The sequence below is a fragment of the Phoca vitulina genome, unplaced genomic scaffold (assembly GCF_004348235.1).
Source record: "Phoca vitulina isolate PV1807 unplaced genomic scaffold, GSC_HSeal_1.0 scaffold7, whole genome shotgun sequence".
NCBI classification, from domain to species: domain Eukaryota; kingdom Metazoa; phylum Chordata; class Mammalia; order Carnivora; family Phocidae; genus Phoca; species Phoca vitulina.
Genome location: NW_022589710.1, coordinates 34110576 through 34136275, shown reverse-complemented (window position 1 = coordinate 34136275; position 25700 = coordinate 34110576). Strand labels below are relative to the sequence as shown.

The following is a 25700-nucleotide window of genomic DNA, read 5'->3' as shown; positions in this document are numbered from 1 at the left end:
AGGCTCAAAGAAATTAAAAAACCTGACCAAGGCTGCTACCTGGTTAGACTCACTCGCTCATGAGAACTCTTTCTCCCTTTAGGTATAGATATATCCATTCTTTTGAAATTTGAATATATCGTAGATTACAAGTCTGTAGTCAGTCCTGTAAAGGGTTTTGTTTTAACCTCAGGGCACTGCTTTTCCATGTATGTAAAATTCTATTGAGTCTCACTAATGATCCATGTGAAGGAAGATTTTTTTTTTTTTCTCAATACTGAACAACTGAAATAAAATACCAAAATACATTAGCAGGTAAAGCTGCTCTTATCTGTAATTCTTGATTTCAAATTTTTGTTTTATCAGAATAACCTCACCGTTTTCAATGGGTTTTAAATAAACATTGTAAAAAGGAACTTAGGAAATGAATACATAATATTAAAAAATAAAAATAAAGTCACTTTAAATTCTTGTTTTATGACCTATCTAAAGTCAAATACAAATGGTGGTTTCAGTATTTGAATCTAAATATCCTGAGTCCAAGTACAGTCTTCTGCATCTTTTTGCTTCTGAGTTTCAAGATTCATTCCATAAATTTTCATATATTTAGGATGTATTATTTCTGATACTTTGGAGGAACAATAAGCATTCTATGGTAGGTTAAAATCATTAGAAAAATTTCAGTATCCCATAGATGAAGGTATAACTTCAACATATAGTTAACAATAAAACAATTTTTTTTAAATTTCAAGGGCATAAAAAACAAATTTACCTCTAATACATCAGAAGTGATAAGTTTCATTACACGATCATTCGGGTCCTTAAATTCTTCTGTAACTTGAGCTCGTTGAATTTTCTTCTTCATCCTATATGATAGCTATATGATAATGAATGTCTTTTAAGGGATATTTTTTAGATAATACATTTTCCAAAGACTATTAGACTTTTATAGTAACCTTTAAGATGACATGCCACATGCTTATAAATTCAGATGATATTCAGACAAGTTACATGATTTGCCAGCTGTTGTCAGAACCAGCATCAGGACTTAATGCTCTTTTAATCTAGGGTCTCAACTGTCATTAAGACTGAAGAAATATATTTTATTAGTGGAAGTTTCAACTTTTCACCAACTGACATTAAAATTCCTTGGTCCTCTTTCAGTAACCTGATGTCTGAATAAAGAAATAAGCAAATGGCAGATGCCAAATCTAATTTCCTCTTCTAACAATTTAATAGCATTTAGAAACACACTGCATTTAAAAGCAGAGACTAAATTTTTGTTTGAAAAAAAAAAAAAAGTAATCAGAAAGCATTTTCTATTTTAAGAAACCTTTCTACAAGTATTAGAAATTACATATGGAGACTGAGGTACTTTATAAACAATGAAGCATAAATTCTTATTTTGAAAAACGATCTATTTTAGACAACATACCAATTTGGGCATTGCTGTAAAGTGAAATGCTTTGTCTAGTCGTAGTTTCCTAAAAATATATGCTGCATCAAAATGTTGTGCATTTATCAAATCTTGCTGAAATTTTAAAACTTCATCCCAATCCTTCAGGGCAACTCTAATCTACAAACAAGAAGAGTAAAAAAAAAAATTACTAAAGGTAAATCTTTTTTCACAAATGTATTATAATTTTGAAACACTGGCATTCCTCTTAAAATCAGTTGGTTGTAAAAATATTGTACCTATTTCCTATTTTGCTGAGGGAAAATAAGTATTACCTTTTGTTTTGGCTGACACAGTTGGGTGTTATATAATCCATACAGCAGATACAAAGCACCAACTCTGATCTGGAAGGTGTATGGAGGTAAAAAATATTGCCAAGCCAAAGTCAGTGCTTCTTTTGTAAACATGTTCTTTTCTAAATTTCTCATTCTACCACTAGAAAACAAAGAGAAAATATATTATGACTCTAAGTAAATAAGTAATGAACAAAAATTAGAAGAGGTATATCCTAGAAGCTGCTAGAAACTGAAGGGGCATTCCACATCTGATCCTTTCGTGATCAAGCATGACCTAATTTTCTGCTGTGCTTCTCACCCTGAGGCACAGACATACACTAGGTAAACATAATGCTCTTTGTAAAGCATCAACTTTACTTGCTGAATTGGAGAGCAAAAAGGGAGGGGTTACAAATTATTCCCGGGTAAGAATTTTAAACATTTAACATATTAACAGATTAACAAAATAATTTAAACAATTAACATATTAAAATAATCATGGTTATATTACAGAATAAAATTAAAAAATTACATGCATTTTAATATATAATGGAGATTTTCCCCAATACTCTCAGGGATTCACCCTACACCTCATTTGTCTTTGAGACACCTAAATGAAAAAGTTAGAGAACCACAATACAACCTAACCCTTGCCCTCCTCCCAATTCTGCAGGGTAAAGCTCACCAAAGTAAAGAAGGAGCAGAGTAGAACAGCAGATCACCCTATACTCCCAAAGCCTGGGCTCTTCAAATAATAAATATACTAAAAGAATGCAAAATTGCTACTGTGGTATTAGTAACCAAAGCAATTTCTAAAGAAATAACATCACTACTCAAGTAGTCCCTACTTTCTCATTTTAGTTTTTCCTCATTAGCTAAATATTGAAGTAACCCCAGCAAAATTTTCCTTAACTGCCACTTTTCAGGGGCAATGCACTGAAAGACCATGGGTTTTGGATACAGGCAGACATATAGGTTTCAATATCTGCTCTACCACCTACTAGCTGTGTGATCATGAAGATTACTTAACCTCCTTAAGCCTCAATTTCCCCTTTTATAAAACAAGGATAATTATATACCTGCTTTTCAGAGTTGTACTATGGATTAAATACATTAAGCTATAATCACATCACATTTAGTAGCCATTAAAAAATTAGTTCCTGGGGCGCCTGGGTGGCTCAGTTGGTTAAGCTACTGCCTTTGGCTCAGGTCATGATCCCAGGGTCTTGGGATCGAGCCCCACATCGGGCTCCCTGCTCTGTGGGAGAGCCTGCTTCTCCCTCTCCCTGCCGCACTCGTGCTTGTGCTCTCTCTCTCTGTCAAATAAATAAAACCTTTTAAAAAAAAAATTAGTTCCTTTCCAGGGTGCCTGGGTGGCTCAGTGGGTTAAGTGTCTGCCTTCGGCTCAGATCATGATTCTGGGATCCTAGGATAGAGCCCCGAGGGGAGCCTGATTCTCCCTCTCCCCTTGTGCTAATTAGTTCCTTTCTTTTCAGTAACTGTACAACAAATAGCTCTCTATCCTCAAACCATGCAATGTACAAACTACATAAGTAATTATTATATTAAGACAAAAAAGAGACCTTTTATTTTTTTCTTCAGGAAAACATAGAGTTTTAATCACAAGAACTCATTCAGCCAATTATTTAGCTTTTGCAATATTATATATGTTATGCTAATGGATACCAAATTCATACAGTCACTGTCCCCAGAGCTCTATGGAGTGGAGGGAAAATTTTAAAGCAATAATAATAGTAATGAATACTTATGGAGTACTTAGAGTGCACTTAACATCTATTAGCTCATTAACTCTCAGGCCTACAATATGATGTATTATCACTGTCTCCATTCTACAGATATGGAAGCTCAGGCAAGTGAGTTCCCCAAAGTTAAGTTACTCTGCCGACTCTGATTCAAAATCAGGCAGTGGGACTCAGTAATCTGCTCTTAACTACTATACTATACTTTACAATAACCTGTGGTAGTTAAGTCCACAGATAAAATAAGCAGAGTGCTCTCGGAAAAACAGAGTATGAACGCCTTACTTAACTCTAGAAGGGGAAAGGAAGGCTTTCCTAAAGAACTGTCATCTGAGGTTAAAACTGAGTGAAGAAAAAGGTGGCCTGGCAGAAAGAGCTGGGGGAAAGCTCCAGGCTTTGGAAACGCCTGAAGAGGGCCATAGGCAGAATGGAGCAATTGCGTGCATGGAGGATGGAACTGCAGATAAAGCTGCTGAGATGGGCTGAGGCCAGTCAGAGAGCGTCTTGCCGTGCATATTAGGGAATTTGAGCTTTATCCTAAGGGCACCGGAAACCACTGGAGTGGTAAGCAGGGGAGTGACAGGATCAAACCTGCACTTCTGAAAGACAACTTTGGTTGTTGTATGAAAAATGAATTCGGTCGTGCAGGGGTTTGTCCTTGCTTAGGTGTTTGTTTTGTTTTTAAACATGGAGGATAAAGCATGGAGGAAGGCAAACGATGGGGGATGGGCAGGATGAGGCCAGGATGAGGCAGAGGAGGGTTTAGAAGGACGGCCGGGCAGAAATAACATTCGCCTGGAGGCCGCAGAAGGATGCAGCCGAAACCAATGAAAGTGCCCAGGAAGAAGGCCCAGGAGAGCTGGGGGCAGCGTTCTGAGACTGCCGCCTTTCTCAGCCTTTCCCAGGGGCTGCGATGCCTCCCCCGACCAGGGAGAGGGGAGGGCAGCGGAGTAGAAACACCCACCAGAAGATGGTCCCGAACTTCATACTCCTCCAGAGCTCCGTGAAATCCTCGAAACGCACACTATCCGTCTCCTGGAAGCGGCTGAGCAGCGCCTCGCAGTCAGTCTGCAAGCCTGGAGGAGTCCCCATGCCTGCAAAGCCCACACAAAACGCGCCAACCAGCCCGCCGCCGTCGCCGAGAAAACCAGGGCCCGACCTTCCACCCCCTACACGCGACGCACTTGCGCTCCGTGACGTATTATCCGGCCCCGTTAGCTCCGCCTCCAGCCGGACTCGCGCGAGCCGAGGTTTTCTTACTGCGCATGCGTGGATGCCTGTCGTTTTCACCTGCTCAGCTCTCCTTAGCAGGGAGCTAAGGTCAGTCCTTTAAATTTCATTGAAGAGGTTTATGTCTGAAGTGTCCTGTGAGCCCAAGAAGGATTTTAGGTCTGCATTAGGCTAGCTTGTGTTAATTGGCTTTACCCTTACTATCACTTTCCTTTAAAGTGACCCTAGTGTGACTAGGCAAGAACAGTTCCCCATCTTCAACCTACCTCCTGGTGGAAACAGGATCTAAAGACGGTTTACTAGGAGGAATGGACTGGACTCATTCTGTCACAGTCCACAGCCACATAATATAGTGCTTAATGTGTCTCTCGTTGTAACCGTAGCAGTCTTTTGCAACCACAAGTTGAGAAACTTGTGAACATCTCCCCGCCACCACCCACCCCGTATGCTCATAATAATCTAGCACAGTACTTAGCTGAAAGTATTTATTTATATTTATGGATTATTTGGCTTAATTGGCTCTCTGTGCACTCCACCTCTGAGCTTCTCCCTGGAGCTAGATACGGAGCTGTATTTTGTACTTTTCACCATTTTCAGATTGCGGGGCATGCTGTATTTATTCTTTAGGAGTGGTATCCCAATATAATAACATTAGATGATCTGTCCGTAGATCTGTTCAACTCACGTAATGTTCCTGATTGTCGATCTATTTTTTAAATTTTATGTAATATTTTATGTATACACAAAACCTTATGTAAAACCTTATGTAACATATCTGAGATAAGCATAGCGATGAAACGAATACACGTGTACCTTCTACCTGTGCAGAACAGGAACACTACCAACTCTGTCACATTAATCTGTGAACTCTTCCTCTAACCTATTCTACCTCTACCACTACCTTAGTAACAACTACCTTGTTTTGCTTCTCCTTCTCTTGTATATACTTTATGACATGTGTATGGACACTATATTGTTTAGTTGTGGTTGGTTTTGAGTCTTATGAAAATGGTATTTGCAATTTTTTTTTTTAAGTCCCAACTTGGGACTTGAACTCATGGCCTAGAGATCAAGAGTAGCATGCTTTACCAACTGAGCCGGCCAGGCACCACTCCCCTTTCTTTTATTTTTTTTACTTTACTTTTTTTTTTTTTTTTGCAATTTCTAATACATGGTCTTTGAATTATTTTTTAATTTTTTTAAAGATTTATTTATTTATTTACTTATTTCACAGAGAGAGACTCAGCGAGAGAGGGAACACAAGCAGGGGAAGTGGGAGAGGGAGAAGCAGGCTTCCCGCGGAGCAGGGAGCCCGATGCGGGCAGATCCCGGACTCTGGGATTATGACCTGAGCGGAAGGCAGACACTTAACGACTCAGCCACCCAGGCGCCCCTGAATTATTTTTTACATTAAATAATGTTTCTAATATTTATTCATAGCTGTAGTTCATTTTCACTGCTGTCTAATGTTCCGTTGTGTGAATACATAGTTTATCCATTATTTCCTCTGCAAATTTAGGTGGGTTCTAGATTTTACTATTATAAACAATGCTACTATGAACACTTTTGTACATGGCTCCTCTTATTTGTAGGATTCCCAGATAAAGTAGATGAGGCCAAATTAAATTTGAATTGCAGATAAAATTTTAAAAATTACTCATTGTTTATCTTAAGCACAGTTTAACTGTATTTTAAAGGAGGTCCTTTATTTTTGTTTGCCAAAGTTGGCAATTCTGCTTACATCTTACAGCAGTATATACAACGTACAGTAGAATTGTTAGATGATAATGGGTGCAAGTGTGAAACTTTAAAAGATAATGTTAAATTGTTGTTCTAGCACGGTTGAACTGATTTTCACTTCAGTGTATGGCAGTTCCAAATTCAGCCATATCATCTCAAAAACTTGGTATCTAATTGTGGTCTTAATATGCATTTTTCTGATTATCAACGTGGTTGTGCATCTTCTTAAATTCTAATTTTTTTCCTATTCCCTCTACTATGAAATGCCTGTTCATATATTTTGTCCATGTTTCAATTGGGTTGTTCACCTTTTTCAGTTGATTGGTAGGATCACCTTATATATTCTGAATACTAAACTGGTGTATGTTATATGTATTATAAATATCTTTCCCCAGTCTGATTTGTTTTTGTTTACTATCTTTATGGTGATTTTTGATGTACAGAGATTCTTATTTTTAGTGTAGTCAATTTTTAAATCTTTTCCAATAAGGACTTTTGTCTATAAATGTGTTCCCTATATTTCATTATTAGCTGAGCTAATGCCAGTAGTGTGACTTAATAAACTTAAATGCTCAGTAGCTTAACACAAAAGAAAAAAATTTTTTTCACATTAATGGCAAGATGGGGCAGGAAGGGTTCTACTCCGAGAAGTCATCCAGGGACCCAGACTGATGAAGTCTCTGCCATCTTCAGCCATTGTTTTTTAAAGTCACCCTGAGCATCAACATCTAGTCTGTAGACAGAGGAAGAAAGAATGTGAAAGATTGCCTGAGAGATTTTTATGAGCCATGCCTAGGAGTGGTGTACACTCAACAGGTGGTCGGTCTGCTAACCTCTGCTGGTCCACAAACTATTTATTACCTCTCCATCACTTAGTAGTACAGAAATTAAGAATAAGTATTTGTAAACTTTTAATAGCAATCTGGCAAAGTAATTTTATGTCTGTTAATTCTAATAATAAAAAACAGGCTTGCATTTGGTCTGACTTTTTAAATATCAATTTTCTGGTAATTTATTTCTGTTTTCGTTTACAAAAGTATTGATCCATAATAAATTGGAGACAAATTGTCCATTACCACAGACAGTTTAAGAAGCACTGGTGTACATTATTTCAGTCCACATCCTGTTATCAAAAAGTCACTCACATCGTCCTACCCCAAGGCAAAGAGACCTGGGAAACGTTGTCCCTAACTGGGCAACCTCTTCCCCACAAAAACTCTATGGAAGAGGTGCATAATCTTTGTTGAATTGCCAACATTGCTGCCACAAGTTTATTCCAAAAGTCTTAAAGTGTTGCCTTTCACTTTTAATTCACCGTATCCATCTAAAAATTATTTCTATGTATGGTATGAGTTAAGGATCCAATTTCACTTTTTTGTGTATATATATATATATATATAAAACCATATATATCTATGTATATGTATTTTCCATATGTGTAATTTCCTTGCACCTCCGATTGAATAATCCACCCTTTCCCTAATGGTCTAAAAAGTCACTTCTGTCATATATCAAATGTGCAGGCCTAATTGAAGCCAATACACAATTGTATGGCTCTGCACCTGTTGTTAAGATACCAAAATATTTACTGTTAGTATATATAACTTATTGTAGCAATTCTCAATACTGATTGCTCCCTCTTTCCCATGGGGCTTATTGTTTTTGTTTTTTGTTTTTTTGTCCTTGTTTATTTGTTTAGTGACCTGGCTGGACTATTTTAGTGAAGTCCATTTCCCCCAGGTGAAGCCTCTTAAGTAGCTACTCAGAGGGTACAGCCCTGGCTTTGCACACAGTTACCTGGGATGACAGTGGTTTTAGCAAGGCTTTCTTTGGCTGTCTCTTCCAGATCTCTCTGTTAAAGAGCCTCTGTTGTTATCACACCCAACCATTAGGCTCCAGTAATTGCCTATTGATTGCTCCATTGCTTTTGAGAGTGTCCTAGGGGCATGAATTGCTCCACAGTCTAATCCAATTACATTTAGGCTCCTTTGCAGAGGTAGTCTTTGAGGCCTGTTCCGATCCCAAGAGGACTTCTCTTAGTTGTCTCTTTCCTTGGCTTTCTCTGGTAAACTCCTTGGTCTGCAGTTTAACTTGTTGCTGCCATGGAGCTACCAGCCTCTTCTTAATTACCACCAAAACATACACTGTTTTTAACAGCACCTTTGGATTTGAATCTTCTCACACTCTTCCAAATAGAGTCCATTCCTGTGGGGAGAGCTTCTGAATTTCTGTTCTAATGGACTTTCTCTCCCCCTGGGCAAAATCTCTGAGCCACTGCTATGGGGCTGGGGATGGGGATAGAGACCCACTTCTCTCAGAATGAGAGCAGGGTTGTAGGAGGGGGCAGTAATTCTTCTCAGGCTGCCTCTGCTGGCATGGAACTCCCAGCTTACAAATGTGAGCTGGGGTGAAAGCAGTTGGGGTCCTACCACTCTTGGCCTGCTGCACCTGGGATAGAGCCTGTCCTATGAATAGTGTCTGAAAGGAAGAAAGGAGTTCCCGATCTCTCCAATCTCTTACCTTTGCAACATGAAGTTAAAGAGGATGAGAAGTGCTGGCTGCCTGGCCCTCCCAGAAAGATACCATAGCCATTTGGGATGTAGGGGAAGAGGGAGCCCTTTCTTGGCCACACCCACCTGGAGTTGAGCTTTTGTCATACTGAGCAGGGTGGGGGAGGCAGCAGGTCATGGCTCAAGTGTCACTAACTCTTGATGTTCTTACCAAGATTTAGTATATTTTCTTAAATAAAATTTTCTTCATCTGCTGTATTCTCTTCGGACAATTTCAAGAAACTTTAAATGGTATTTTTTAAAAATTCTTGCCAGTTGTAGTTGTTTCACTGGGGAACAAGTCCATGGAGCTCCTCATACTGCCATTTTCCTGGAGATGCATTTAAAGGCATAACTCCCCCATCCAATGACTGATCAGTGTAGGGGTGTAAAGGCCCCAGTCCTCTCTGTAACTTGGGACAACTCTCAAGGACTATTCCAGGTCTAGAGCTCCGCATATGGCTGCTGAAGATCTTTGTTGGGACTGCATCTCAGCTTGGTTTCTCCCTCTGCCCACTTCCGGTTTTCTGCTTTCTCATGTTGTCCCTTAAAGCACTAATACATGACCTGCAGTCTCCATCTCGGAGTCTACTTCCTAGGGAACCCAATAGCAGAGACTTGGGCATCATTATACTATTCTCTTTACTTTTGTTCATACTCAATTTCCACAGTGAAAATTTAAGGAAAAAGAACTGAGTCAGACTGGATGTGGTGGATAAGGTCGTAAGTGACAAGTGACCTCTAGGGATTGGTTTGGGACACGGAGCAGGGAATGCAGGAGGAGAAGGCATTTGGAGAACATATGATGAATCATTTGGAGCACAGTTTTTCAGAAGCCAAATTTGAGGTTCCTGTGGGGAGCAGTGTAGTCTGGATACAGATTATCAAGCTAGAAACAATTCATTAAAAGAAAAGGTAATGGTGACTCAGAACATCTTAAATGGCCAATAAACATTCTATTTAGTTTTCAATCATGTTTTGCCCATTAACAGTTGAATGTGTGAGTAGTTCATAGAATGGGCTGTTGATGGTAGGCACCACATTCTGGAATATTTGTATCATCCACAGGTCTTAGAATAACATTGTCCTAGTCTGTTCAAGCTGCTTTAAGAAAAATACCATAGGGGCGCCTGGGTGGCTCAGTCCGTTAAGCGGCTGCTTTCGGCTCAGGTCATGATCCTGGGATCTTGGGATTGAGCCCCACATCCGGCTCCCTGCTCAGCGGAGAGCCTGTTTCTCCCTCTCCATCTGCCTGTCACTCTGCCTACTTGTGCTCTCTCTCTGTCAAATAAATAAATAAAATCTTTAAAAAAAAAAGAAAAAGAAAAATACCATAAATTCGGGAGCTTATAAATAACAAACACTGATTCCTGGAGTTCTGGAGGCCAGTGAGAACCCTGTTACACTTGCAGATGGCTGACTTCTCATTGAATCCTCACACAGCCAAAGGAAGCAATGGAGCTCTCAAGGAGAGGCTATCAACATTCATATCTTGAAACCTAAACTCCAAGATGATAGTTTTAGGAAGTGGGGCCTTTGGGCAGTGATTAGGTCATGAGGGTGGAGGCTCATAAAAAAGGTCTCTATTATAAGGGCAGGAATCCCTTTCATGAGGCTCCACCCTCATGACCTAATCACTGCCCAAAGGCCCCACTTCCTACTAGTATCATCTTGGAGGTTAGGTTTCAACATATGAATGTTGAGAGGAAACAAACATTCTGAACATAGCAAACACCTTGGACTCACTCCACCCTCAGTAATTGTTCACTGAATGAATGGATTTCACTGGAAGACTGGAAGATAGTCCTGTTTTCCCCATTCTCTTTCTCTGATCATAATTCTTCTCTGGTCCCCTTATCACACGAGATCCTCTCCCACCTTTAATCATGTGTGAGTTGTCCTTGTGCAAGCAGAGTGGAAGGTTTTAAGGAGCAATCAAAGATGAATCATATGGAATCATGCTGGAAGGAGCTAAGAACTTTACTGGGGGAGATGAGACATGCATAAATGACCAAGGAAGCTTAAAACAAAAAAAGAAGAAGAAGAAGAAAGCTAAAGGTGTAGTGACATGGAGGTTCACAGGGGTGGCAGATGTTTGCAGTTGAATTTGCCTGGGAGGAGGCATAGCACCTACCCAGGCTGTGCTGGCTCCTCTCTAATTTGTAGTGTTAATACCTCACTTCTGTTTATGCTTTTGTTTTTGCTTTCAATATTCTACCAGCAGACTGGGAAATCAGGAAACAGTTTATGATGGTTTACCCCACAGCTGTTCAGAGCTCCTATGTTTGTCGTAGCAGGTATGTGTAGAACCATTAAAAAAAAAAATCTGTTTCAAAGAGCAAATATTATCCAGAAATATTTGGAAAGGATCTCTATATAGTGTTTCTTAATGTTTTAATGTTTCAAAGATCTCTAAAAAATAGAATTGACTTAACAGAGTTCTAATCTACTTGTGAGGCTATATATATATATGTATGATGTTTCTCAACTTTTTAAAATACATTGCCCTTGGTGATAAACATTACAGCCACCCACCCCACCCCCCAGCCTGCTCTGCTCTGTGGAGAATCACCAGTTTATGATTATTAAGCATCCGTAAGACCAAAAGAGTTGTAGCACTCTCTTTAAGTGGCACCCCTCTAAATCAATAAATACAAACACACAAGATGATTGAGGCTACAGATCAGTTTTTATTAGTAAAACATATTTAAAACACCTTGATCACTTTTTAAAAATGCGACTCTTACTTTCTTGGATATTCTGTTTGAAAAACCATGAACATTGAATTTTCCTGAAGGAAGCAATTTAAAACAAAATGTAAAATGTTGACAACTGTGGATATGCACATATGAGGTTATTAATTTAAACAATACCTTTCTTTGTACTTTTACTACAAACTGCACAATCTTAACATACTAATTACAGGAGATTAAATTTAATGCCCCAGGCTTCTCCGTATTCCATAAACTCACCTCCCTTCTGTCCAACAAGATTATCTTCTCCCAAAGGATTCTCAATAGCTGGCCTCAATAGGGTGCTGGCACACAATATTCAAAAAACACGACAAACAAAAAGCAAAACCAAACAAAACACCTGGGGCAGCTAAATTTCCAATTTACTTAATCAGGGATATCTCAAAGTGCTTTATTTAAAATAAACTACATCTTTGAGTGCCTCATGGGAAATTTATTTAAATAACCAAAAGAGTCCTCTGTTTTTGACCAGATTAGTAGATGACTAATTTTTAAAACCTGTTATATAGTTAAACAAGGTCCAATCTGTTAGGACACCTCAGATACTTTTCTATTCCATAAAGCACAGCTGCACACCCCAAAGTATTTGGGAGTTCCGCAGACAGCTCCACAGCAACACATCGGGTCTCTATTCCCTGAATCTCCCAACCATCTCATGCCAGAGACGTTGGGACAAAGGCCAGACATCAGAATTGGACAAATCAGCGAAGACAAAGGGCACTGCTGACCACCAGCGCACCCGGCCCGCCCGGGCAGAGGCAGCAGGGGCCGCGCCGCTCACATGAGCTTTCACACGTAGGCGGGCGCCGGGAGCAGCAGCCCCACGGGGCGAACCCGGCCTCCGAGCCGGGGGCGGGGGCTGGGGCTGGGGCTGCGGTGCTGCGCCCGAGCACGTACCGGGGCGGGGCCTGCAGCGCGGCGGGCGGGGCTTGGGCGTTTTTCCCAGCGGCTTGTGTTTCGCATCCTTATCATGTAGTACCGGCGGCACCAGGCATAGAAGGGGTGACCGGTCCCTTCCGCATCCTTGTTATTTCCCCGCTGAGGGGTCTGTCTGATCAGTGCTGCTCTCAGGCACCTGTCTTTTCTCTCCGTCCCGGATCATGGAGCCGAGACAAGGGAATAAAAGAAATTAAATAGTACAAGGAGATCGGGTGTCTGGGCAGCGTCTTGGATAAAACCGTCCACTACAGGTAAGAAAATTATGTCCAAACCTCTGAAAAGTGTGAACACAATAAAGCTCCAGAAGGCGTTTTATAGGAGGGTTTGTGGTAAGGTATAGCTTTTACAGTACAAGGAGACTATTCGTATCAAATTCTACAGATCGAACAACGATTTGTAAAACGATCTGGGACAACAGGTTCAGCGCTATTTTAAGGGATGAAATACGAGTAGAGTGGTTAGTGGCGGACCTAAAAAAAAAAAAAAACCAAACACCTGAGTAAAAGATTTTTTTCTTTACACTTTTGTTGGTTACAGTTGGCAACATGCTGGCAAAGGTTTTATTTAACCAAAACCCTATTGTTAGAAAAAAGATTCCATATTCTTTGCAACTTGTTTCTGATGTTGCTACACTAGAAATCGGAACTTTTAGAATCTCAGTGTTTAAGTTTCTGCAAAGCCAGTAACTTTAAGCTCATCTTGTCTGTATTTTAGAGGTTTTAAGGGAAAAGAGCTATTTGGAGTGATAGTTGCAAAGTTATACAGACTTAAAATAAACATGTCTGTTATGCCATTAAGTCAAACAGCTCTGGGAGAACCGTATCATACATTGGTATAACCTTTTATAGTTCATTAGCGGGCTTTCCATAAATCACCTCTTTTACTTGTGAGTTAATGTCTCCGTCACCAGACACCTGAATCTCTAGTTCAAACTCAAAATTCGGTAGCACTGTAGAACACCATTTTTACTCATTTCCATTTATGTCTTGCCATTTCTCCCTTAGGACATCCCCTCAATGTGCTCTGGTATCATTACCTTCACCCCACTGTTTTCTCTTGTTTGCTATTTAAAGTTATCAGGGAAAAGGATATGTTCTACTATGGAGTCACTGATGGCCAGCTCAAATGCTTTGAACCTTGAGCTACCTCTCCAAGACTGTTTCCTCATCTATAAAGTGAGATATAAATATTAATTCATAGGTGTTTTTTGAAGATTGTAAGATAACATGCAAAATGCTTAGCACAAAGTCTAACATATAATACCTAATAGATGTCAGATTCATTTTAAACTCCTAATCTAAAAGCCATTGTATTTAGCTGTGGTAAGCTCTCTGTGGAACTCTTTTTAGTTCCAAAGTTAAAGGTAAGGCTTAGAACAAAACAAAATACACTAAATTCCTTTGCCATACTTTTCTTCAGGTGTGAAAATAATACTGTGATCATTCACTCACAGTGGCACCATAAAAGTGGGTAAGTGATAGGCATGCATAAGGAGAGAAAAGCTATTATAGAATTCTAGTTGCTAGAGTAGGGTTATACTTCAGAGAAAGGCATTATAAAGAAGTAAATGAGTCTCAAAGAGAGGGCACAATGCTGGGAAGGAAGAGCTGGTTCTGCTATTTGCAACAGCTTCAAGCACTCCGGGGTGTGTGTGTGTGTGGGGGGGAATTTCTGAATGACCAAGAGGTGGGTACTTATTTTCTTCCAGTTCTACTCTCCTTTAAAGTGACTTTCTCTTCTAAATCATTGCTCTTACAAGTCATTTTCTGACTCCCGGTCATTACATATAATCTGACCACTTACTAATATTTGAAAACTATACATCCACTTCTAGTTTTCAACTAGAGCTAATTTGCTACCAAAATAAGCAGGATTTTTGGTATTTTGACCTGAAAATATGAAGCAACTATTTTATTCTAAAATACCATCTCTGTACTATCTGTAATGAAATGCAGATGCACTTCGCATTGTAGTATTTACAGTGAAATATACATGTGCTCCCCAAATCTTGGAGTAAGTCTTCATATTATAAATTTTTGTTCCCAAAGTTTCATGTAATTGTAATAACATTTTTTCAGTCTAAGAGAAAAACAGCCACCTAAGATCTGGGGCTTAGTTCATTTTGTTCAGGATATTTTGTTCTCATAACATCAGGTTACAGGACCTAAGGCTCTGGCACTGCCTCTGTAATTTGTCCATAAAAATCATTTGCTGTTACTTCTAGGTGCAGAGGTTCACAGTGATTTTTCATCTTTTTGTACTAAATTTTTTTTTTTTTTTTAAAGATTTTATTTATTTATTTGACAGAGAGAGAGACAGCTAGAGAGGGAACACAAGCAGGGGGAGTGGGAGAGGGAGAAGCAGGCTTCCCGCTGAGCAGGGAGCCTGATGCGGGGCTCGATCCCAGGACCCTGGGATCATGACCTGAGCCGAAGGCAGACGCTTAACGACTGAGCCACCCAGGCACCCCTGTACTAAATTTTTTAAAGTGAGAATGTATTACTTTTATAATCAGAAAAGAAATATAGCGAAATAAGTCAATCAGAGAAAGACATGTATCATATAACCTCACTGATATGAGGAATTCTTAATCTCAGGAAACAAACGCAGGGTTGCTGGAGTGGGGGGGGTGGGAGGGATGGGGTGGCTGGGTGATAGACATTGGGGAAGGTATGTGCTATGGTGAGCGCTGTGAATTGTGCAAGACTGTTGAATCACAGATCTATACCTCTGAAACAAATAATGCAATATATGTTAAGAAAAAAAAAAAGATAGCAGGAGGGGAAGAATGAAGGGGGGGAAATCAGAGGGGGAGACGAACCATGAGAGACAATGGAGGGGGAGTCCAACCATGAGAGACGATGGACTCTGAAAAACAAACTGAGGGTTCTAGAGGGGAGGGGGGTGGGAGGATAGGTTAGCCTGGTGATGGGTATTAAAGAGGGCACGTTCTGCATGGAGCACTGGGTGTTATGCACAATGAATCATGGAACACTACATCAAAAACGAATGATGTAATGTATGGTGATTAACATAACAATAAAATTTTTTTTAAAAAAGAAATATAGCTATTCCATAAAAAAAAATACAGGAAAAAATGAGTAAATTATTTTAAAAATATATACAGTATCATTAAAACAAAAAATGCGAAGTTTGTTCTAGTTTCATATCACAGTCAGAAGACCTAAGTTTAAATCTTTGGTGTACCATTTATTACCTTGAAGACTTGGGACAAGTCGATTATCATTTGAGGTCTACATTTCTTCATCTATGAAATGGGAATAGATTGGAAATCTTTAGAGGCACTTCTAGCCCTTACAACATTATGTAACTATAATGTTCAGGATTTGCTTCACTCATCCCATTCACCTGGGATTAAAGCATTAAAATCGGCTTTACTTTAATAGGTTCATAAATTTATAAATGACAAGTTTCTTTTCTAAAAGCGTATTTTTTTACAGTGGAACATTATAATTTGATTTTACTTAACATGACTTTAGGGACACAGTATAAAGTGACAAAATAAATGTAGAAATAATCATTATTGATGTAATTTTCATAATTAAATTGTTGGTAATCAATTTTATGAGTTGGAGGCACTGAAGCAAATATTTTAACATAAAAGCTGATCAAAGGGGGCCTGGTCCACAGAAGATGTTTATTTGATGTAACAAAACAATACAGTTAGTGTTAGATCCAACCACAAAAAGCAAAAGGAATGAAAAATTTGTACAATGCACATAGAAAAACAAGATGTTTACTGTGACAACTATATATTTCTAAAATAATGCTTCTAAAATTACTCAATTATTGAAATCTATATGAAAACAGAAGGATGTTAATAGCGACAAAGTGCATAAAACCAAACATCAAATTTTGAGCAAATTAACATACTAGGCAATTTTGCTAACAAAGCATGATTTTTTTTCTTGCTCACAATCTGCTCAAAATATCTTTATACCAACAGGGTGGGCAGAACATTTAGGTTTAATATCAATTACACAATATTAGCATAAACTTCCACAACTACAGATAGGATATTGTTTTCTTTTGAGCTGGCAAAGTGACTACAGAAACATCAGATCATTTCTCTGAATTGAGAATTTTATCCAAATAAATGTCACATACCTTCCAGATATATGCATATCTTTCTATATCATGTAAATGGCTTTACCCATTTAAATAATAAACCATACAAGCATTTAAGAATCATCATTATATGATTAACAAAGTCATGTTCCAGGTTTAACAATTTCATAGGCCAAAAAAAAAATTTCTTCTTAAAAACTAGTTTTATAAATGCAGAATATATTGCATGAGTAACTGCTGGTATTTTTTTAAGAAAATATATTGTGCAATTGTGGCTACCATGTACTGCTGGCAAATCATTATTGTTTATGTAAAATGTGAAAAAACTGAGTAAAAATTTTTCAAACTGATCATGATGAAAGGTTACTGCCTTCTTAAAAAAAATTATATTGGCATCTTATTAAAAATAATTCGATAAGGGACAAACTCCCTAGCCCAAAATAAATAAATAAAAAGGTGCATTTTAAAAATGACGCTACTGCAATGTAATGGTTTAAATACCAAGGAACTGTGAAAACGTGCTGTCTGTGATCTGGCATTAAAGAATGTACTAAAAAAGAGCATTAATGTAAATGAAGTAGAAAGGGGATCAAGATTGAACTAACCAAGTTTGTGCAGTATTGTAGCCAGGCTTCTAAAACTAGATATAGAAAATATAAATAGACTGCTTTAGGTAATGAGCCACCAGTGTCCAAAAAAAGGAATGAGATTACGAAAAAGCTCAGTTAACTTGATCCAAAGCTCTGAGTAATTCTTCACCCTGCAGTAGGTTTCTGCTGCCTTGTATAGGAGCATTAACTTCACAATCATAACTGGTCAGTTGTGGTAATCCACTCTCATCCATTGATTGCCCCAGCAGTCTACATGCTAAATCTGAAAAACAAAGACATGCGTAAGTATTCATTCACCTAGTCAATGAATATTATTGAACACTCACTATACTATAAATATTGCAGGAAAATAAAGCAAATAAGCTCTGGGTTTTTAGACTATGGTTTAGTCTGGTTTTAGGGGAAAACCACAGCTATGTAAACAAGTAAGTGCAATAAAGTGTTACTGGTGCTATGTCAGAAGCATTTAAAGGTCACAATGATGGCACAAAGGAGTGATAAATCAGTTTTGAATAAGGCATAAAAATGTACAAGTTTCAGCTTCTATTTAATACTGATATAGACACAGATATATAAAAGATAATTACTAAAAATTGAAAGTTCCATCTTGAAATAGCTATTCCTGCATTACCACCGCTAACATTACTTTTAATGATGCTAAAGAATGAAAATCACTCTCACTGACAGTAAAGCTTCTAAATAAAGTTTCATAGATTTTAATTCTCTGTGGGATGTTCAAGGGTAGAAAGAACAAACTAACCAGAGGGTATTAAAATAATTGTCTTTTGCTCCATTCCATTGTGTTCACTAGATTTGCATCCTTTTACGCGTTTCCAAGAAAGTGATGTGGTAGTTGCACGATCGTCTGGCTGCTGTAATAATGTTCCCTAAAAACAGTAAAGTTATTTCAGTTTTACTGTGTTGAAATTTTTTAAAATCAAAAACGCTGAAATCAGCTTAAGTGTAATAACAGTATGTAGGCAGATTTCTTAAATACAGCCCTAAATTATTTTTCTTTCTCTTAATACTATGATAAAATTATTTGCCACTCATTACGGCAATTGTTTCTATAAATGCTTTCTAGTTAATATGATCTGAAAATATCAGTATGAATTACACCATCCCTGACAATTAACATTAACTACTGTTTTTGGGGGGTAAGATGGGAAAGTAACTGAAAGCAAAGAGAACAAGACTGGTGGTGAATGAGTGGAGAAATTCACTTTTCACTTAAAATACATCTGTACTGTTTGGAATTTTTACAAAGAGAATGTATTCATTAAATGTATTTTTATGAAATAGTGCATACAAAGTGAAAGAATGTTTAACCTCTGAAAATACAACTTTTGTATTTGGAAGAAACAAAGAATTACTTATATACAACACATTAGCTAGAACAGAAAAACAAACATGTACTCTCACACTTACAATTCCTACTGCTTGAAAAAGTGAACCATCCTGTTCTATTTTTCGCTTTCTCTGAGCATTCTGCAAAGCTAGTATCTTTGGATTTAGTTCTTCCTCAGGAATGGTAGTTCTGAAAAAAAATACGGTTACTTTATTATTTTTAAAATATCCAACTAACTTGTTTTTGAAAATATATAATGCCTGCTTGCCAACATTAAGGAATATAATGTTGTATGTAAGAGAACTTTACTGATTACTAAAGTTTATTTAAAAGTCAAAGCTCAATTTTTAAAACAAAATTTCTTAAAATATGCATTCACCTATTTATAAAATAGATCTGAACAGAACTAAATGGATATTTTTGTAGGTTAAAGTGAAATACTGATTCTTCATTCCACCCAGTAAAATACACAGATATTCTTGGGACTACAGGAATACAAGATTAATTTCACATTTGTATAGTGTTTTTGTTTATAAAACATTGCATGTTCATTAGTTCATTTTAGCCTCACACCAATCTCCAAGATAAGGAGGTATATAGCACCTATTTTATAAATGAGAAACCTGAAGCTTGTTAGCAATGGGACTTTAAGTTACCTAGTTAGTTGCAGATATGGAAGTACATTCTAGATCTGATACCCACTCCTCTCCCAGTAATCTTTTCCACTAAGCCACTTTGTCCTCAGTATTGATCTGGTTATCAAAACTGAACTATCTGCATTTAAAATTAGTATTAAATAGTGAAGAACTGTTTTATGCATCAGGCACATGAATTCTGTTATCTGTTTTGTCTTTTCAAGAACTCCTCTCCCCAGCCCATACACAATCACAATAGCTCCTTGCTCTGTTCCATATAGTTAAGAATGCCATATGGATAAGTGATACATTATTCAAATTGCTCTCCTACATGAGGTTTTGTTTTCTATTTTAAAAAATTCTATGAAACCCTCACTATACAGATAGGCAGGTTTTAAAATTCCTATATAAATATATTATCTTTATGAAGTATAACTCTGTCATGTAAATATCATTTCAGTAGTAGTAAAGAAAAAGCCTCTATATTTCTTCAAGGTAAGTTCATCTCTTAAAAAGTGTTTAGTGTATACTATTTTGGAACTAATGTGAAAAAAAACTTGCTAAAGTGACTAGATGTTAGACTTTGGTTTTGACAGGTACACAGTTGTTCAGAAAACTGAACATCCCATAGTCCTCTGTAGCTAACAGTAAACTGCAAATTCAAGGTCACTGCCAATTCTATAACTATATTCATTCATCCATCTATCCATCTAATAACCATTTACTGAGCAAGTATTACACATTACATTACTGTACTAAGTATTAGTACCATGAAAATGTCTAAGACATTGTCACTGCCTTAAAGGAATTCAGAGTCTAAAGTCAGTTGGTGACATACTAATTTATAAAGTAATGTAAACATTACATTTTAAAATTTTTTTGTTAAACTAAAGCCCCAAGATCTTTTCCTAGTTCTGGGAAAGGTTCCTCCTAGCATTCTAGGTCAAAATAGTGATGAAGGGCAAGAGAAAAAAGCCATAAAGTCTTGTTATGGCAGTGCTTTTTTTCTTGCTATTGTTATTAATGGTTTCTTTCCTCCGCAAACTGCCCCACTGACTAGCTAAAACTTGTTTCCTCTGACTACAGCCTCAAATTTAAAATATCAAATCCCACTATAAAAGTTATATATAGAAATTATAACTTAAAATTTGGGTGGTGTACAGGTATTTGCTCAAACTAACTCCATAAAAGCAACATCCTACATCATGCTTAGATTCCTGTTAGCTCTTAAACACTTATTTAACTTATAATATAGCTAATGTTCTGTAAATATGTCATGAAAAATAAAAGCAATTATACATACATTTTAAAAGAAGGCTTGTAAATACCTGTATTGAATACTGGGGACTGAAGACTATCAGGCTTAATTTGAAATGGGGAATTGGAAATACCCTTAAGTTGGAAGGTCTTTTATTCAGGTAAGCTTTAAAATAACCCAAAGAGACAGAAACAGTGGAGGACAGTTAACTAGTCTGATTTAAACAACTACAAGAAACTGGGCCAATTTTTGTACAGTTAAGAACTGCATTACATTTTTTAAAGGTACTGGAAGACACTCCTACCTCCTACATTTAGATAGGTGATATGGTTATTTTCAAGAAAATAAATACACAAGTTAATTTAGAAACATTTTTTTGAGTGCTTGTTTTACCAGAATTTGTATGTCAATTTAATGTTCTTAAAGCATATTTATCAGAAAGTTAGCTATGTTTAGAAATAAGTTACCACCACACACATTTTCTCAAAAATAATAAAGGAACAGTAACTTTAATGTTATATATAAATACCTTTGACTCAAAGTGACAGATAACACGTTAGGGCTTCTTGGATGAGATTTTTCTGTCTGTTCTATGACTCCTTTTCCTGCTCTGTTTGGTGAGGCTGTCCGACTTCCAGTATCACTGTATGGTGATGCTGTGGCACTAGTAGTTACTTTAGGTACATGGGTAGGAGATGGAGATGCAATCAATATTTTAATGTCTTCTATACCATCTTTTGTCACTGTTTTTAATTCATCAGTGGTAGCAGTGGTACTGGTAGTGGTAACAGGAGGCTCTTGAATTTGAGTAGGCTGGAATACTGTAACTGTGCTCGCACTCTGAGGGCTTGTAGAACTGCTTTCCAGTGGTGACAACTGATCGAAGGAACGTAACTGGAAGTCATCATCCATTGGGATATAAGGAGCTAACATCTCCAAGTCTAAATCAGTGTCCTTTAAAGCAACAAGTACATGAGTTTTACAATGGCCACATCTTATAAAAGAAAAAGAAGTTAAACCCAGAATCACTTCAAACTAAAAATTAATAAAGTTTAATAGAGAATATAATAAACAAGTTCCTATACCTGGGTGGAAAATGGATTCTTTGCTTCTGTGTCTTCAGCAAAAAGTTTCTCTACTAATTCCAGCTTAAATTCATTGACCATATCACTATCCACATCAAAACAATATTCACTGGGACTGTTAGGCTGTAAAAGGAATTCAATGTGTTTACATTTCCCTGAGGAAACATGCATATATTTTGCTAGTTGTTAGAATTCTCAAAGCACACCTCAGAGAATCCCTAACAAAGTCCATCTCTTCCATCACATTTTATCTAACTAGTGAGAAGTTAAACTTTTGAGCTTACATTTTTAACTAATTTTGCCAATATATACATTTCTGACTGTGTAACATCATTTATAAAATTAGGACTAAAAGATAACATTCATCTGCTTCTTCTGAAGAATAAAACTCCTCTAATAATTCAACTCCCACATGGTATCTAATTGGCCAACAATACACTCACTGGAATCTACCTTTGTTCTGAGAAGCCACACTTCTGTGGGGATGTACCTAAAAATCTCACATGTATTCTGGGGTGGGGGAGGGGTGGAGACTTAAGTTCTTCTGCTTGCCTTCACCTTAATGAATGCAGTACTATTTTAGGAGTTCTGAGCAAGGATTCTAACCAATAAACTGTAACTACATAGTCTAAGCATAAACTTCTGCTTCCCTCATTTTAACATCTTTGTTAGATTAAAAACAAAACGAATCAATAGATTTTTATCCTGGGTAAGCAGAGTAACCACAGTACAAAATATATTCTCCAGAAGGCTGTGAGATGTCAAATCTCCTACTCTTCACTTGCCAGTCTGAACTGATAAATATTTAATGTAAAATTATTCACCACTTATTAAGACTTACTTGCGCATCACAGGTCATAATACTCAAGTCTGAGCTGCCCTAATCCTGAGCATATTTTTAGACGTAGGAAGCTCCGAAGTGGAATCATTCTAGATTTAGAAATAGAACCCTATGTGACATCTTTAGTCTCGGCCTCAGCCTAGCCCTCAAAGACTATTTTCAGTGTTTATAGAAAAACTATTATCAAGACAGAACTTGAATAAAGATAGTTATTAGGTATTTACTCTGGGTAAGACTTGGTATTTTCATGTTACACTAATCCAGAACAGTAATGGAAATTGGGCTAAATTAGGCAAATAGCTTAGGGTCCTTTCCTTTTGAAGCTTCGCTAAAATAAGCCTTTTGCTACTTGACAATTCTCCAACTCAAAGGGTAGTATCGATGGGCTTGGAGCAATTACAGGCACACACACTGTTCTCTGTGGATGTCTAAATTCAAGACTTTTTGTATTCATTTTATAAATACATTCCTGAACATTAAAATATGAAAGTTATCCTCTTCTTATATCATGACACCTACCTCAGGTGAACTTTGTCTAGTGCTTCCATCAGAAGGACTAGCTGGCTGATCTTGAATCTGGGGCATAGTAAAAGAAAGTTCCAGGGACTCTGGATTTGGCTCTAATTTTAATGCAACTTCTTGATTGAGTGCAGGGTCAGCACTACTTCGAAGTGGCTTTGGAGTTTCAGAAGCAGGTAAGGGAGACATTGCCAAATTTATATTCTGTAATTTGTCGTTGGATGAGGGGAGCATTACGTCATTATACAACGGAACTTCCTCAAGTTGTTGGTCATCAGTTTCTGTGTCTATAGGGAAAAAAATTATTAGTCAATTTAAAGAATAGCTAGATTTTAATAATATACAGAAATGTATGCCCCGTTTTATAAAAGGTCTAAATCAAACAAAAATGTTACCAAATTTTCCTTAATCAGAAAGTTTACAGATATTACAGTATAAACATAAGTCTGAGTTATCTTTCCAATCTACTATTGACAGCTTCTATTATATTTATGGCATAAAAACCCCTGCAATTCCAACCTTTTCATACCTTCTATTCATTAAAACTTAACCAACTTTGAAAAGTAGTTTTTATTTTCAATGTTTGATATTATGGTATGACTATTTATCCTTTAATGAACTGCGCTTACTGCAATATAACTGCTACATTGTGGAGAAAATATGGCAATAGGATATAGAAACAGAGTAGCGGAGAAACATTAAAGTGGGAAGAAGAAATACCTAAGAACCCTTTAAAGCACAAGTTCCAACACTGTGACAGAAGCAGGAATGCTGAGAAATTATAGGGGCAAAAATATTTAAGCAAATATTGAAAAAAACTTTGAAAAACAAAACATATAAGACTACAATGTCCATATGATTACCAACAAAAACATGTCCAAGTTCAGTTAAAATGGGCTTGTACCAACAGACATAGTTTTTAAGCAATCAAAAGAATAACTAAAGACCCACCATTGCTGCCGAAATCTAAAGATATGATTGTGTCTCCAGCAGCTGGGGCCAGCAAAGTTAAAGCATCGGGTTCCTTCTTAAGTTTATCAAAGAGACTACTTGTATCTTCTGATTCAACTTTGGTGAATAGCTGAGTCATTTTCATATCTGAAGATTCAACTGGTTTGAGGACACATTCTGTTTGTTGAAGGGAGAAAATCAAGTCGTGCTGAATAATACCACTGTCAAAAAAGAGAGATTAGTAATTCTTAAATGAGCACTGACACAATGTTGGGGGGGTGTCTCTGAAATAACCTTATCTCTTAAAATTCTTCTTTATGAAAAGGAACATTTTAAGATGCCTTATCCTAATCTCTCATGCATACTTAGTCACATTTAGGGTTTAAAATACCAATATGAAATAAACACCTATAAAAATTCATAGTACAAGATAGTTCAAATATTTGACCAATTAAGAAAATTCAGCTATCCCTCTGGAAAGAAATGTAATAGTCAAGTACATGAGGGGCACAAACAGATCTTCACAATTTTTGGGCTGATTCACATGTAATGAAACTGGCACAGAAGAACTCTTTGGGACTGATGTATGAGGCATGACCTAAGGATGGTCCCAGAATATAAAGATATATAAACACCCAAGGCCTTTCAAAGAAAGGTGCCATATTTTCCTTGATGGTAAGAAAATGGTATCATGGTAACACCTGCAGGATAGAGCTGAAGAGGGATGATGAACAACAGATCCATCTTTGTGTTTGGCTTAAATGTTTTACTGTCCCTTTAATCAACAAATATTTAAGTGTTCACTAAGTGAAATGAACCAAGGATACAAAGTTTAAAATACCTAACCCTTGCCTTCAGACGTTTATAACCCAGTGTCAAAGTAGATGTGCAAACAATTAAAAAACAAAGTGGTAATTGCTAAAATAGAGAAGGTCTGCTTCACAGAGAAGCCAACAAGCTGAAACTCTGGCTCAAGTAGGGTTTTTTTTGGCAAATGGGGTAGGGGGAAAAGAAGGACATTCCAAGTGGGTGATTCTTATATAATGGGAAAGCCACAAAAGAACTCTTTGGCACTAATATTAAAACATTAAAGTATGAAAAAAACTACAATAACAACATTAAAGGATAGTGTCAGAAGTGGCAAAAATAAAAACAAATAACCAAAGTCTTCCTAAGAGAGGTGGCCGTAGTTTTAGAAAGACGATGGAATCTGTGAAAGCACGAGACTAGAGAAAATGACAAATGATGCTATGCAAGTAAGCCATGGTTACCTTGGGGTGATAAAAAGACCTTTAAAACCATTATAAGGAAAATGAAATGATCAGATATTCGTGCAAGAAAACTCAGCATGGTGGTAAAAGGGGGCAGTCACTTGCTGAAGTAGATCAAATGAAAGATTGCTTTATGATATCCTAATATTCACAAGCCAATCAACTAAAAGAAGAGTTCATGAATATACAAGAGCCATGCGCCACATTATACAGCCTTTTACAGTCACACCTTATATAGGATTTCATCTAATCCTCACTACAACCTTCTGAGCTAAGTATTATCATCTCTCCTATATGGGTGAAATTCAAAGAAATGAGAATTTCCCAAGGTCATGGAGCTAATGAGTGAAAGAGCTATGACACAGATCTAACTATTCCAAGGCCGGTATTCTTCCTACAAAAATAACACAA

At 37.3% G+C, this 25700-nt stretch overlaps 2 protein-coding genes across 3 annotated transcripts in view; both read right to left on the bottom strand.

Moving 5' to 3' along the window:
* The window catches only part of SNAPC1 (small nuclear RNA activating complex polypeptide 1), a 31168-nt gene extending 26515 nt beyond the window's left edge, over positions 1-4653 (bottom strand). For both annotated transcript variants that reach the window (XM_032405251.1, XM_032405252.1), the window contains exons 1-4: positions 4435-4653; positions 1711-1870; positions 1415-1555; positions 752-856 (exon numbers count right to left, since the gene is read on the bottom strand). In XM_032405251.1, the coding sequence (XP_032261142.1) occupies positions 752-856; positions 1415-1555; positions 1711-1870; positions 4435-4562 (534 nt within the window). In that variant the 5' untranslated portion in view covers positions 4563-4653. The remainder of the gene's footprint in view (positions 1-751; positions 857-1414; positions 1556-1710; positions 1871-4434) is intronic.
* Positions 4654-16369: 11716 nt separating this feature from the next.
* HIF1A (hypoxia inducible factor 1 subunit alpha) overlaps positions 16370-25700 on the bottom strand; it is a 41956-nt gene continuing 32625 nt past the window's right edge. The window contains exons 9-15 of the mRNA XM_032405250.1: positions 24019-24239; positions 23068-23354; positions 21708-21830; positions 21152-21576; positions 18810-18918; positions 18142-18268; positions 16370-17643 (exon numbers count right to left, since the gene is read on the bottom strand). Coding sequence (XP_032261141.1) covers positions 17492-17643; positions 18142-18268; positions 18810-18918; positions 21152-21576; positions 21708-21830; positions 23068-23354; positions 24019-24239 — 1444 coding nt within the window. The 3' untranslated portion in view covers positions 16370-17491. The remainder of the gene's footprint in view (positions 17644-18141; positions 18269-18809; positions 18919-21151; positions 21577-21707; positions 21831-23067; positions 23355-24018; positions 24240-25700) is intronic.